Here is a 15,231-nt window from a genome sequence, read left to right as displayed (position 1 = left end):
GGCACCCGACCACGACATTGACCACGGCAATCTCTCGCGCGGCTCCCTCGACCAAGGTTGCAGCACCCACGCTCTCGTCTACCTCGACATCGGCACAAAGGGCTACCACCTCGCACGAGCACCTCGGCTTCCTCTACAGTCCAAGCATCCGCGACGCGACATCGTCCACGACGCTCATGCTACGACTGCGGGGGAGTGTCAGCCCGTTGGTTCCTACCTTCGGTTTCTCTCCAGTCTGACCGTCCGCGACGCTACTGTTGTTCACGTCACTACCGCTACGACTGCGGGGGAGTGTTAGAGATATATTTGGTATACGTACGGTTAGGGATAGATTAGGTAGGGATAGATATGTTTCTTGTCCTCTACTCCAAGTCGGTCCCTTGTACTCCTATATATACTCGCCCATGAGGCTCAATAATACATCCAACATATTCCGCATATCCCTCTCCCTCTCTATCCTTCTACAGAATTAGTTCAAAGTTTGCTCCAATAGCACTGAATTGTATTTGTGCTTACAATTAGCAAACAACATAAATAAGAACTGAACTGAATGCAAATCGTTGCTGCTAACTAATTGAACAAAATGGCACGCCGCAAAAGTGAATTTGAACTGAACTAAATAATGGCAACTATTGCCCATAACAAACTAAACTGAATGGCACCAAAACTGAATTGAATGGCAGCCATTGTCTATAACTAGAACTGAATGACATCAAAAAAGGTAATATTTCACCACAACCCAGTAAAGACTTCATCTGTGATTGGTTCCTGTAAAGTAAGGATGTCAAGTGTGCTAGCTACCAGTACGACACTGTTAGAGACATATTCCGTGTACGTATAAACGAATAGTCTAGGATAGAGATAGGACTCTCGTGTCTTGTCTTGCACTCCAAGATGATCCCTGTACGCCTATATATACTCGCTCATGAGGCTTAATAATACATCCAACATATTCCGCAATCTCTCTCCCTCTCTATCGTTCTACATGGTATCAGAGCGGCGCCGATCCTAACCTAGCCGCCGCCCAAGCTTCCGCGCCGCGCAGCCCCCGGGGAGGTCGATCTCCATGATCTACTCCGGGGGTCGTGCAACCCGTAAGAGGGTTCGTTCGCCGATCCGTTGATCCGCTGCCCTCGAGTCTCTTTTTTTTCCAATCCGTAGATTGGTTTTCTTTTTGCTCCGCCGGTCGCTCAACCGGCGTTTTCTTTTTGGTTTTGCCGATCATAGATCGGATTGAGTCGCCCACCGCCGTCGTCATCACGCGCCTCTACTCCAACCTCGGTGTCGATTGCACCGGCCATCTTCATCAACCATGCGGCACGGCCGCACGGGTCACACACGGGACGCCTACGTGCGACGCAGCAGGCTGTCCCGCCCGCTGGTCCGTCTTCGCCATCATCGCCCGGGACATCACCGACAACATCGCCAACGACTCCAATCTGCGGCACGTCGTCCATGCCATGGCGCGTACTTCGCCGCCGTCGGTCTGATCAACCGATCATGCGCACGTCTCCGCCAAGCACGTCCCCGAGCACGCGCCTACCACCGATCGAGCTACGGGTTGCCGCTGCGTCGCCCCTTCGGGCCGCAGCGCCGCCGCCTTTGGTCCACGCTACCGGTCTTCGACGCGCCTTCCTAGGCATGTACATCGCTGGTGGCCTCCCGCCGCTGCATCGACTCGCGCCCTGCAGCTACGCCGGCCCCTCGGGCCGAAACGTCACCGCACGCAGTCTACTTCGCCGTCCCCGCGCACCGACGTTCCAGGCTACTACCGCGCCGCCCCATCGGCGCAGGTCGCCACCGTCAGCGCAAGGTCTACGTCAAGCCGTCGGGTTCTTCCTCGCCTACTTCGAGTACCGCCGCCGCACCTCCACAGGTAACCTGCATGACCACTTCTGGTCGTTGCAGGCCTCGCCGACCACCTCTACGTTCTAGGCATCCAGCATGACCACTCCTGGCTGCCGCTGGTTTCGCCGCCTTCTACGTCTCCGTCCACCACGACCTCGTCGCCAGTGTCATCGACAACCGCGGACTGCATCGGCACCTCTCCCTCTTCGCCGCTCTGCGTCTCGCCACCGCTCTGGAGGCCTCCTCTGCTGGTCCCCCTGACACTGGCGCATGGTCCATGATGGTCCCTGCCCTCGCACGCCCGGTATTGGCACCACCGGCCCGTGCCTTCGTCCCCGACGCGTCCCCGAGCCTGGCAAGCTCGGATCGACGCCTCGCCTTCATCGACTTCGTCTTTGCGTACTCGGTTCTGGCAAAACCGGAGTATGCCTTCGTCCCCGACGTGCGCCTAGTTCTGGCAAAACTAGGGCAGCACCTCGTCCTCGACGGCTCAGACTGCATCGACTTCGGCATCGACCATCTCCACGACTGCCTCGACGCGTCTCCGTCACTCTCCTCGCGCACTACGCGCTTGCGGCTTCATGTGCGGCTACCTCGACACCGGCTCCCGACCACGACATCGACCACGACATCTCCTCGCGCGGCTACCCCGACCAAGGTTGCAACACCCACGCTCTCGGCTCCCTCGACATCGGCACAAGGGCTACCACCTCGCCTGCGCCTCACCAGCTTCCTCTACAGTCCAAGCATCCGCGACGCGACATCGTCCACGACACTCCCGTTACGACTGCGGGGCGGTGTCAGCCTTCTGGGATCCACTTCGGTTTATCTCCAGTCTGACCGTCCATGTTGTTCATGTTGTTCACGATGCTCCCGCTACGACTGCGGGGGAGTGTTAAAGATATATTCCGTGTACGTATAAACGGATAGTCTAGGATAGAGATAGGACTCTCGTATCTTGTCTTGCACTCCAAGATGATCCCTGTACGTCTATATATACTCGCCCATGAGGCTCAATAATACATCCAACATATTCAGCAATCTCTCTCCCTCTCTATGGTTCTACAGACACATTCTGGAAAGTTGGATGCTCGATTTGCCAAATTAGGAAATTCGTGGGATATATATCTGTAGCTAAACATGGCATCCACATTTGGATTTTCGTTAACATTTGAAAAGTTTGTGATTGAGGAAATTGCTGTTTTAGAAACTATTTTATGTTTAAAGTTGTCATTTTGTCTACCTTAAGTTCAGCCGTGGGTGCCATTTAGTTGTGAGCAACAGTTGCCATTCACTTCCTTTCATAATAATGCATGTTGCACAAAGTTTTACATTCAATCATAAAGTTTTGCCTTCGAAATATGATGAGTTCTACATAGTTTCACATAACGGTACTACAGTTGCAAAAAGTTTCACACAGCAACTGCTGATTCACATTTGATCATCAATTACAGCATTCAGTTAACCATGTCCTGCTCCAAATTCACATTGCAACTACAGTACAATGATTCAACACGTCCTTCTCCAAATTCACATACAAACCTCAGTTAGCAACCCAGATCCAAGTTTTGTCACTTTGGATGAAAACAGAACTGATGATATTCCACAACTGTCGACAAATGAAAATAGTTTATTAATTATGAATTACTCAATGGAGGAAATTCATAAAGCTATCTTTCAGATGGAGCATAATAAATCGCCTGGACCTGATGGATTTCCGGCTGAATTTTATCAGCACTTTTGGGAAGTCATTAAATTAGACTTGATGGCACTTTTTGAGTGCTTTCAGAAAGGAGATTTGGATTTGTATAAACTCAACTTTGGAGTTATCACATTGCTCCCAAAAAATGAAAACGCCACCCAAATTCAACAATATAGACCCATCTGCCTACTGAATGTTAGTTTCAAATTTTTTACTAAAGTTGCGACGAATCGAATATCAGAAGTAGCTCAGAAAGTTATCAAACCGACACAGACTGCGTTTATACCAGGAAGACATATCTTAGAAGGAGCGGTGGTCTTACACGAGACGATACATGAATTACATAGGAAAAAGCTTGATGGGGTTCTTTTCAAAATTGATTTCGAGAAGGCTTATGATAAGGTAAAATGGCCTCTTTTTGCAACAAGTCATTCGTATGAAAGGCTTTGATCCTATTTGGTGTGAGAGGATTAGACAATATGTGCAAGGGGGGAGTGTAGGTATTCGAGTTAATGATGATATTGGACATTTTTTTCAAACTAGGAAAGGTTTGCGCCAAGGGGATCCGTTGTCCCCGATACTATTTAATATTATTGCCGATATGTTGGCTATCCTTATTTCTCGGGCTAAGGAAGAAGGGAAAGTTGGAAGCTTGTTACCACATCTGATTGACGGGGGGATTTCTATATTGCAATATGCGGATGATACGATATTATTTATGGAACATGATATAGCTAAAGCGATTAATATGAAGCTTATTCTCTCTATCTTTGAACAACTATCAGGCCTTAAAATAAATTTTCATAAAAGTGAATTTTTTTTGCTTTGGTGAGGCTCAGGATATGGAGCATCAATATAGAAATATTTTTGGGTGCGAAACTGGATCCTTACCTTTCAGATATTTGGGTATTCCTATACACTATAGGGCACTCCGAAATGCTGAGTGGAACCCTGTTGAGACTCGTTTTGCATCTAAGCTCAGTTGTTGGCGTGGGAAAATGCTTTCTTACGGTGATAGACTAGTTTTAATCAATTCGGTTCTAACAAGTCTCCCAATGTTCATGTTATCCTTCCTCGAAATCCCGAGCTTGGGGTGAGGAAAAGGCTAGATTACTATAGATCAAGATTTTTCGGCAATCGGATGAGACTAAAAAGAAATACCGACTTTCTAGGTGGAATATTTTGTGTAGACCTAAAGATCAGGGGGGATTAGGGATCGAAGTACTTGAGTTAAAAAAACAAATGCTTACTCAGTAAATGGCTGTTTAAATTGCTTTCGGAAGAGGGTATGTGGCAGCAACTGTTGTATAATAAATATCTCAAGAATAAAACTCTTTCACAAGCTGAAGCAAAACCTACTGATTCACAATTTTGGAAAGGACTTATGCGGGTAAAGGAGGATTTTTTTAATCGGGTTTTCTTTAAGGTGGGTAATGGTATGACAGTTAGGTTCTGGGAGGATGTTTGGCTAGCGGATGCCCCACTGTGTCAACAATACCCAGCTTTATACAACATTGTTCAACATAAAAATGTCCTTGTTTCAACGGTTATGGCGCATACACCTTTGAATATCACCTTTAGGAGAGGTTTAAGTGATAAGAATTGGTTACAATGGCTGAATTTATGCCAACAGCTAATGGCAATTTCTTTAAATAGTGAACCTGATGTGTTTTGTTGGAAACTTACAGATTCCGGGCTGTTCTCAGTTAAGTCTATGTATCTTGATATGATGAACGGACATGCTATTTATCTTCGGAAATATTTGTGGAAATTAAAGATTCCACTCAAAATTAAAAATTTTATGTGGTTCCTTAGTAACAAAGTGCTCCTTACGAAGGATAATCTTGCTAAAAGAAAGTGGAATGGGTGTCAAAAATGTTGTTTTTGTGATTCCACTGAAACTGTTAACCATTTGTTTATTACTTGCCCGTTTGTAAAAATTATTTGGCGTATGGTTTATTTAACTTACAATATTCCTCCACCAGCTAATGTTACTAATATGTTTGGTAAATGGCTCAATGGGGTACGTAAGGAGGATAAACACAAAATTCGTGTTGGGATATCTCGCTATATGCTGGTCCGTATGGAGGACGAGGAATGATATCATTTTTAACAAACAAAATGGAACTAATTTTTTGCAGGTTATCCGACGCGCTGCTCATTGGATTCACCAATGGATTTTACTTCTCCCTATGGAACAACGGGAGGATATGGTTACTAGATGCAACCGGATGCTGGTGGTTGCTCAGGACTTCTTTTTCCGGGCTACTGGATGGCGACACATTAATAGATTAGCAAATGGATAGACTGTCTTTGTGTTGCATTTTTCTGTGGTTGATTCATGTATCGACCTTAGCTTTTCCATGAGTGTAATATTGAACCTTGTGTACTTGTTTTCCGTACTTTTAGTTCAATAAAGTTAGCCGTGTGCATCTATTGATGCAGAGGCTGGGGCGATGCTCCCATATCGAAAAAAAAGTTAAACATGGCCACGAATCAACTTCTGCCCCTTCAATGGCCATCCTCGAGCCTGGTGGAGATGACCTTGATGGCGTGGTGCAGCCAAGCACGGTCGGGTGCAGGCGGCCAGTGCACTAGGGCAGCGGCAGTGCGGCGACCATGACAAGAGCGGCCACACACCGCACAGGCGCTGGTTGAGAGCGGCCTCGTCACCATCGTGCAGCTGACCACGATCGTGTAGCAGGGAGTGCCGACAAGCGAATGGCGATGGCGACGACGAGTGAAGTGAGCCTCCTTTCCGTCTCCTATTCCTTGTACTGGTCTTTGGGCCGGTCTGTTTGGCTCCCTTTCCAACAATTTGGGCTGGCACGGTCGGATGCGATCGGACGGACGAAAGCCACCAACGTTCCTCTGCTGTTTTCGGGAGTACGTCAGAGGACCTCCATCCAGTAGCCTCGGACCTTAAGTTCTTAGCCCTTTTTCAGGGGCTGGATATTTGCAAATATCCGGTCCCGGATTATTCGGCCTGGGGCTAGTTTTCTCCTCCCTCTTTCTTGCTTTTCAACATGAATTCGATCATGGATTAGCACCGCACCATTTCAACGCACATCAATGTATCACACATGTTGTCATCAAACATACAAAACTATAAAATTAGATATGTTCTTTCACTCACGACCTTGCATCTCCAGTGAAAAATCTTAGATCCCAATCCCCGTACCATCTCAAGTTTCTATAAGACCATTATAGAAGTGCAATACATGCTGGAAGGGAGAGAGAGAGAGAGAGACGACCTGAGTTGTGGAGACATGACCAGATCTATGGAGGAAAATGTGCTTGATTCAAAGACATTACAAGGCCTTCTCTGCAATTATGCCAGCGCCCCACCTTCTCCATAGACCATGTCCGTTCGATGTACATCCAAAGGCCCAAACACACCGGTGTGCATGAGTTGTGTAGTTTCATAGGATAAGTTCTCCGTTGATGCAGCTTATGTCTGCGATCAATGATAGGGGTATGGGTGATAGCAACTAATGCTCTTTGCAATTTTGTCGCTGCATCTTTTGTCTTTTTGTAGATAAAAGGCCCAACATTAAATTCATAACGCCTACAAGAGCGCACAATACACTCACACGAACTAACAAGGGACTACAGCCGGAAGTGCGAACAACATGCACGACTATTACGCAGACTAACGCAGAATTAGAGCAGAACTGGACGTGTCGGGCCGGTGCTCACTCAGAGAGCGAACCAACGAACACGTACGCCGTCAAAAAACCTCCTCCATTGCAGGCGACGGCACCAGAGGCCGACCACCACCGGGAACTGGCCAACCGATAACTTCAAGAACACAAATCAATTGTAGCTAGTTTCGAAATAAGAGTATCGAACCACGAGAAGCTACTGGTTAGGGTCTTAATGCCCCTTGCTACTTTCCACTAAAGATTACTTATAACTTGTTTTCTAATCTCAAAATGTTTAAAGGAGGTGTTGTAAATGGTTGAATATAAAGTAAATAAAGTAGTAAAAACGTTATGGGAAACTCAATAAGACAAAGTAGTCTAAGATATTATTGGATCCACCTCTAGCACTAGGATTTATGTTAATCAAGATAAAGTATGCTTTTAACCATATTGTGTGTGGGAGAGCTCCGTAATAAGATGCATCTCTAAATAACCACAACAACTAGTGTTCTGCAAGACACAGATTGACTATTGCTATTAAGGGGTTTACCCCGTGGTTATCGATATGAGCTTAGTGAATCCCTCTTATCCCCCTTATTCATGTGTCAAAGCGCAGCGATAATGTCACTTCCCTCCGTTCACTTTACCACACTTCAAAGGTAGTTCCCTCTCGAGACCATAAGGCAAATATTATATGGTGCATAACACATAATATCAAGAGAGAGAACTAACACACATTAATACTTAAAACCATAGATCATCTTAGACTCATCTCATATTCATGCTAGGGTTTCTCCATCTCCGCAAGAACTAATAGGACTACTCACACATGGAAGCAATCAAGAACATCATCATAATCTTATGGAGGGGATTGAAGGAATGGAACGAATTCGAATACAATCCACAATAGCAATCAAGATTACAACTATGGTTGGAGGATGATGATGGTGATGGTGCATCGGTTGAAGATGATGAAGGGGATGATGCCTTGTCCTCCGAGGATCCACGTAGCAGCCCGGATGTTGTCTTCTCCAAAGTTCCTTCTTGAGATCTGACATGGGGCGGTGTTTCTCTATTTCGCGGAGCTGTGTGTCTTTGATCTCTGATCCGTCTGCGGGAGGTGAAAGTATTTGACGAAGCGGTGCTTCTGGAGGGTGGTACAAGAAGACGATACGGCAGGCATTGCCCATACTGATGCCCGTTAAAGTTGTTGGAAGTTGTCCTCGCATTGTCCTTTCGCCCAAGTGCATAATTATGTGCTAAAATGATTTCTAGCACATCAAAATGCCAGAAAATGACAGTTTACGTTGATATTTTATCATTGACTTATTATTTTAAGATCATGTGTAGACAAGCATAAAAGGACGCGGTAGCACGGTGAAATACAAAAATCCTACTACTAATCAATGATAACTTGATAAAATAATGATATAAAAAACATGCTAAAAATGCACTCATCACCAACACTGCCCACAAACCAAGAAGTAGCACCAAGGTAGCTCAATGAGGGAGCAGGGCACGAAGCAAGCCTTTTCGAAGATCGACAAACGAAGATCCACCATCCAGAGATACTCCACCTCCGCCACACAACCAACGGAGAGCCGCATGCAGTGAGCTCCAAGACAATGTCTTCAAGAAGATCACGACACAGGAGCATCACCACCACTCGATCCGAGGATCTTGGGTTTTCACATAAGACCCAACAACGCCTTCAGGAAGGGCACGGTGTCCACAGACGTTGCATTTATGAAGTATTTGTTAGGTATCCTCGCCAGTTGGGATATGAGGCGATAGCCTATCAATACCTTTCACACAGTCCAGATAGGTGCAAAATACCACTACCTGTTAAGATTATGGCCGAGAGTAAGTTTAAACATTACATACACATGAGCGAAGGGAGATGATAAGCCTCTCATTCAACCACCAGATCTGGGTCTGAGGGAATGCAACGTGGTTAATTTGGACTTGCTTAGTGCATGAAAATTCTTCTAGTAGTGTTTTTTTTGTCTCAATTAACAAATTCTCTTAGGAAATTATGACTTTCTAGTTCTTATGATCGAACAAGAGGGCACAATAATTTTGGGCCTAATTTCTCATCTAGTATATTCTTGTTGGAGAACCTCGGCTCTTAACAACTTCCCGGGAGCAAGAGGGTACTCGCCTATCTAACTATCAAAGAATAAACAAATTTTGTTAGGGCTGACCTATATCAGAAGTGCACGAAGGCGCAACACACGAGGTGGTCGCGTGTTGAGCAACATGGGCACATGCTATCATCTGTGACTTTCACCATTGAACACAATTTCTCATTCACAAATATATTTTTCTACATAACTTTGTAAAAGTTCAAATTGCTTGACTTTTGAAATAAAAAGTACGCCTTGCATTGAGGAACAGAGGTAGTGTCGAACAAGAGGCTCCTCGTGTTCGGCCAATATATTACCCCGATTATAGGCTTATAGTTTGTTTTGATAAAGGGCCCAATATTTTTGTTCTACAGGAACCCTAAATTGCCACGCTGGCCCCACCATTAGGTGGACTCACGAAAATCCAAGCAGCGAAAACCAAGAGAGAAGGGAAAGAAAGAACGTTGAAGGAACAAACTAAATTAAGCGTCGAGCCTTACCCACAAATTAAGTTGTGAAGACCATAGCTTCAACCTTGTATCCTTCAAATTGTTCTTCCATCATCTTTGGTGAGATTGCTTCAATCCTTAGATCTTATGCCCTAAATCTTGTTGTCGGTGCATCCAAGATCTTAATGTATCTTGATGTACGATATCCTCTAGCGCTCTTTAGAGAAGAACAAGTTATATCCCTATTTGATAATAGTTGAAGAAGAATTGGGTGGCTTCAGCCCATGGTTTTTCCTATCATCTTGAGTGGTTTTCCATGTAAAAAGGGTTCATACCCTGTGTGTTGATTTACTTGTTGATGCACCTACACAGGACTTGTTCCGCCTATATTTGCATAAATAACCTATCAATGTGTTGGGAGCACCCGAGAATTGTCTTGTGTCGGGGCAAAATCCGTTACTATAGATATATTTGATGCATATGTTTCCTTTCATGATTGAAAAAGGAAACTATGGATTTAGTGCATTAGTGGTGCTAGAGTTTATAACTTATTTCCCTGCCCATTTTTTAGATCACCTTTGCGTGTGCTAATTTTCAACATTATTTTGCGACCAATTGTTTTTTGCCCTCCGGTAAAATTTGATGGCAGTGTTGATGGTTCGTCAAAAGTGAATGGAAGGTGAAGACAATAGGAAATACACTTTTGATCCTAGGTGCATATGCTCTGCCACTCGAAAAAGCATTTTCAAATATTTAAAAAACGAACACAAATTTTGCCCATATATATCGATATTTTAGGTACGCGCCAATTTTCATGGAAATCCGACATTTTTGTGTCCTGTATAAAAAAGATAAGATTTGTCACAATAAAAATTATTTTTTGCATCGAATTTTGTCTTTTTTACACACGACATAAACAATATCATTTTTTTTTCTGTGAAACGAGTTTGTGAGTATATAGAAAGTTGAGATGTATGTGCGACATTTTTTGTCGATTTCTTTTTTGACATTTTGAAAGACGTTTAAAACTCATTTTAAAAAACACGAGAATCTACTCTGGGTGCAAAAACGCCTTGTCACAAGACAACATGCTGTACTGTTTAAGTCTTTGTAATAACATATCTGATCGGGTTGCCCCATTTACGGTCCAAGTTGTCACTGTTGCTGGTTTCTCTTTGGTATTGACATATTTTCATATCTCTGCTGAAATGACTTTTGAAACTGTTGATAGATTGCTTTACCCAACTTCAGTAAGCTAGATTATGACATGTATTGTGTCCATGCTTCCTTCCAATTGATATTCTGGGTGATCTGCCAAAATAATAGTAGTTTCTAGTACATGTGAAGTTAATTCCCATCACACTGTTAACATCAATCATTCTTGATTGGAATTAAATATCGGTAGCTGCCACTGATTCATTGAAAAGCATGTTCGGTATGATTGTATGAAGGGTAATATATCTTTTCCATTAAAACAACGAATTTACAGGTGGAGTTCATTGGATCAAATAAACCCTTGACAGATCACCTTTGCATTATTCAGCAGCCCGCACAACTTTGCAGGCCAGCAGGACAACAAACCAGATCGATGCTACTACTATACGCTTACAATGTACACTAAACCTACACCCAGAAAGTTCGAACGATTTTATACTCTCCTTGTATATACCATTGATGCATGCGCTCAACAGTTAACATACCAAACAACCCAAAGAATGTAGACCTGCTTCCAGTAATTCAGGCCTCGGCGACCAGCTCCTTGTTCCGGACCACCACCGGCCTCGGGAGCACGGTGTCGGCGACCCCCGGCCACCAGTAGTGCTGCAGCCGCTCGACGCCTGGAAGCCGCCAGACGATTTCCGGCTGCTTCCGGCGGCGCGGCGCCACCTTGGTGAGGGCGTAGAGCGCCCGGAAGTAGTTGCCGGACTCGTGGTCCCGGAGGATGGCGCCCTCGGCGCCGTAGGCCGATAGGTCGCTCAGCGTCTCCAGCGGGTGCGGCGAGTTGAGGAAGGCGCGCAGGGCGCTGGCCACGACGGTCCTCTCTGGCCGCCTCGCGCGCTCCTCCGGGTCGACCCGGAACAGCGCCGCGCCCTTGGGCAGGAACGGGTGGTGCGGCGACGCCTTGCCGTCCGGCTGCAGGATGTACGTGGCGCCGATCGGCGTGTACAGCACCTTCTGGCTGTTGAGGCAGGGGTGCGTGCGCAGCGCGCCGTTGAGCCGCTTGAGCAGCGCCACGGCGTGGCCGGGATACCGGCAGGAGAACGCCCTCGGCACGATGTCGCGGTGCATGGCCACGGCGCGGACGTGTCCCTCGCCGACGCCGAGCGCCTCCAGCACGAGCTGCCCGCCGCAGAACACCGAGGGGGCGCCGAAGGTCACCACGGGGAGCAACGAGTCCGGGCTGACCACCCCGCGCGCAACCAGCATGAGGCTGACGAGCAGCGCGAGGCTGCCGCCGAGCGAGTGCCCCGTGAACCGCAGGCGCGCGCCCTCCTTGTGCTTCGCCACGTGGTCCGCGATCACCGGCATGAGCTGCGCGTAGATGCCCTTGGCCGCCTCGTAGATGCCGCGGTGCACGAGGACGCCCGTGTCCTCGAACGTGGTGGGCTCGAAGAGGAGGTTGGCCTGCCACGACGCCACCGAGTCGGAGCCCTGGATGACGAAGCAGCGGGTGGTCCCGTCGGCCTCGTCGCAGGCGAACCACTGGCACGGCGAGGACAGCGGCGACCGCAGGTCGCGCGCGGCCTCCTGGCGCGCCTCGTCCTCGGCGGCCACCACCGCCGTGACCGTCGACGCGGCCACGTACGCCGCCATCCCCGAGTTGTACAGCCGGTCCTGGTCCCCGGCAGCCGGCTGCTGCTGCTCGCGGAGCGAGAGCAGGCCGCGCGCGCGCCTCTGGACGTAGGACGCCGCCGACGCGGCCACCTCGTACGCCAGGTGGTTGGAGCGGCGGATCGGCCGCCGCGGCTGCGGCTCCGCGGCCACCTCGTACTTGGGCGCGTCGTCCGTCGGCTGGGCGGACTCGGTGTCCACCTGGGCGCTTTTGGCGCTGGCCTCGGCCTTCTTCTGCACCGACGATGTCTTCAACGTCAACCCGTAGTGTTTTTTCAGCTCCTCTTCCTACAATTCCAACCAAGAAGAAACGACGTTCGTCAGATACTTGCACTGTCCAATACTAGTGTAGTGTAGCTCATTGTTTCAGATAGCCAGGTCGAATTCAAAAGTACACGGGTTACGTAGGCCAATCCAATCTACTTATGTTTGAAAATTGTGGTTGATAGTTGACCAAGGATCCACAAAATTCAACTGAAAGTTGTGCGAGTCAAACTGAGTTTGAGTGCAAGAATGCCACTGCACAACTACTCTACTCTCAAAGTCCCAACCAGAAATTGCTACTCTGGCGAAACTTTTCAGCCAACCGCCTAGAAAATGCCCACTTTGATTCCCAGAAAACTACATATGGTGATCGTGATCGATTTCTGTACTATTTGAAACACCAAACTAACAACGAAAAGGCCACAAATTAAAGCACGAACTTGTCAAACAGGAAAGTTGCCCAAGTTGTTGTTCGTGGGGTCGCTAATACTGGTACTGACAAAGCTACTGATACTGGTGCTAATGTGCAACCTAAATATGACACGGTGGTCACCAAAATAGTCGGCGAGGGGGATTAATGCCATGGTTGCTGCTGGCTTTCCAACCTAAATATGGCAACATTAATGCCACCACCTCCAAACCACCAAAAGCATGGATTTATTAGCCACACAAAATTCTTCAAAAATTAAATACTCCTATATACTACGGTGGGCCCTCGGAGGCACCTCCCAGCCTGTCCGCGGGGGAGTGAGATCAGGTGACATGCGCCTTTTGCATGTCACCATGTAACATGCGGCTTAAAGTCAAATTTAAACTTTGCGAAAAAATCTGAAAAAAATCTTGCATGTTCACAAGCACATATTAAGACAACCCCTAAAATTTTCAGATCAAAATTCGAAACATACATCGAGAAACAAAAAAGAGAAATATGTCATGAATAGTTCCTGAATTCAAATCTGAGTTTCTATGTAACTATTCACATCTGAGTTTCTCTTTTTTGTATCTCGATGTATGTTTTGAATTTTGATCTGAAATTTTTAGAGATTATCTTAATATGTGTTGTCAATATGCATGATTTTTTTCATATTTTTTCGCAAAGTTTAAATTTGGTTTTAGACCGCATGTCACACGGTGACATGCAAAAGGTGCATGTCACTTGATCTCACTCCGTCCGCGGGGCGACTCTTGTTGAAATTAATACTGTAGATGGCGTTTTTATTAGTTGGGCTAATTCGGGCGGCTAGATCGGGAGATGGAGGCCGTCGAAACCTGATCGGACGGCGGTTATTCGATCGTTAATATGCTCGCGGAGGAGGGGTAGTGCTGGCTCACCTTGATCTCAGGGATGACGTAGGCCATGTTGCAGAGGAAGGCCAGCTGCGCGAACAGCCGGGCATCGGCCGGCGGGGCCCGCGCCAGCAGCTTGCCGAAGGACTCGCGGTCCCACCTGCCGTCCTGCTCCGCCGCGGCGTCGTCCTCGTCGTCGTAGCCGACGGCGCAGCCGCCGTCGGCGTGGTCGTGGTAGTCGTCGTCGTCCTCGAAGAGGGTGTCGTCTTCGGCGAAGAAGCGTTTGGTGGGGTCGTGGAAGCGGGAGCGGAGCTCGAGGAGGCGGTCGAGCCAGTGGTCGTCTGGCCGCCTGACCTGCGGCATTTCCGGGTCGGGGTCCGGGTCCGGGTCGGTCTCGCCGGCGCACACGGTGAGGAGCCGGTACCCGTCGCCGCCGCCGCCCTCGGGGAGCGGCGGCGGGCGGATCGGCGCGGCGCCGAACTGGAACGGGAAGACGCCGATGGAGCGGCTGGTGGTGAGCGAGGCGCCGGCGGCGCCGCCGCGGCGGGAGCAGCGGAGGTGTGGCTCGGAGCGCGACCGCCGGATGCTGGCGTGCATCTGCGCCGGCTCCCTCTTGGCCCGGCAGCCCGTGGCCGACGACGATGATGGCGTCGCTCCGGCAATGCTCGCCACCATGGTGCGGCCGCCGGCGGAGGCCCCGAGACCTCAATCGCGCGGCCCTCTTTGTATCAATTCTCCCGGCGCCGCGCCAAACTCACAAATTCAACACCGTAGCCGCGGCCGTCGGTCGCGAGCGGCGCTGGTGGTGTGGCTGGCGCTGGTCTCGCGGTGGCGGTGTATTTGTGGTGCCGTCGATCCGTGCCGTCCGAGGCCGCTCCCGCACGGAGGAGTTGGGCGAAAGGCGATGCGGTTTTAATACTCGGGGGAACGGAAGCAGGTGAGAAGAGAAGAGGGAAGACAGGTCGGCCACGCGAGACGAAACCGAGAAAAAACAATGGCCGAAATGACCGTACTGCCCCCCTGTCATTCATCCCGCGATTAAATCAAGATCTGTCTAAACTGATCGGATTTCCGATGCA

General features: G+C 48.3%; 1 protein-coding gene across 1 annotated transcript; it reads right to left on the bottom strand.

Annotated features, from left to right (window-relative positions):
* Positions 1-11,215: 11,215 nt before the first annotated feature.
* On the bottom strand, positions 11,216-14,952 carry LOC124663232 (phospholipase A1 PLIP1, chloroplastic-like). The gene is made up of 2 exons (XM_047200957.1): positions 14,198-14,952; positions 11,216-12,889 (listed from the first exon to the last, which is right to left on the bottom strand). Exons 1-2 carry the CDS (start codon positions 14,825-14,827, stop codon positions 11,507-11,509), a joined length of 2,013 nt encoding a protein of 670 aa, XP_047056913.1. The 5' UTR covers positions 14,828-14,952; the 3' UTR covers positions 11,216-11,506.
* Between the last annotated feature and the right edge of the window lie 279 nt (positions 14,953-15,231).

Source organism: Lolium rigidum, chromosome 6, assembly GCF_022539505.1.
Source record: "Lolium rigidum isolate FL_2022 chromosome 6, APGP_CSIRO_Lrig_0.1, whole genome shotgun sequence".
Classification (NCBI taxonomy): Eukaryota; Viridiplantae; Streptophyta; class Magnoliopsida; order Poales; family Poaceae; genus Lolium; species Lolium rigidum.
The sequence above is the reverse complement of the archived record's forward strand: the minus strand, read 5'-3'. Positions and strand labels throughout refer to the sequence as shown.

Bases quoted from the DNA above. Each gene is read 5' to 3' on its own strand.
- LOC124663232 (XM_047200957.1), bottom strand. From the start codon at position 14,827: ATGGTGGCGAGCATTGCCGGAGCGACGCCATCATCGTCGTCGGCCACG. The intron at 12,890-14,197 runs GTGAGCCAGCAC...TTGGAATTGTAG, and splicing joins ACGTCATCCCTGAGATCAAG to GAAGAGGAGCTGAAAAAACA.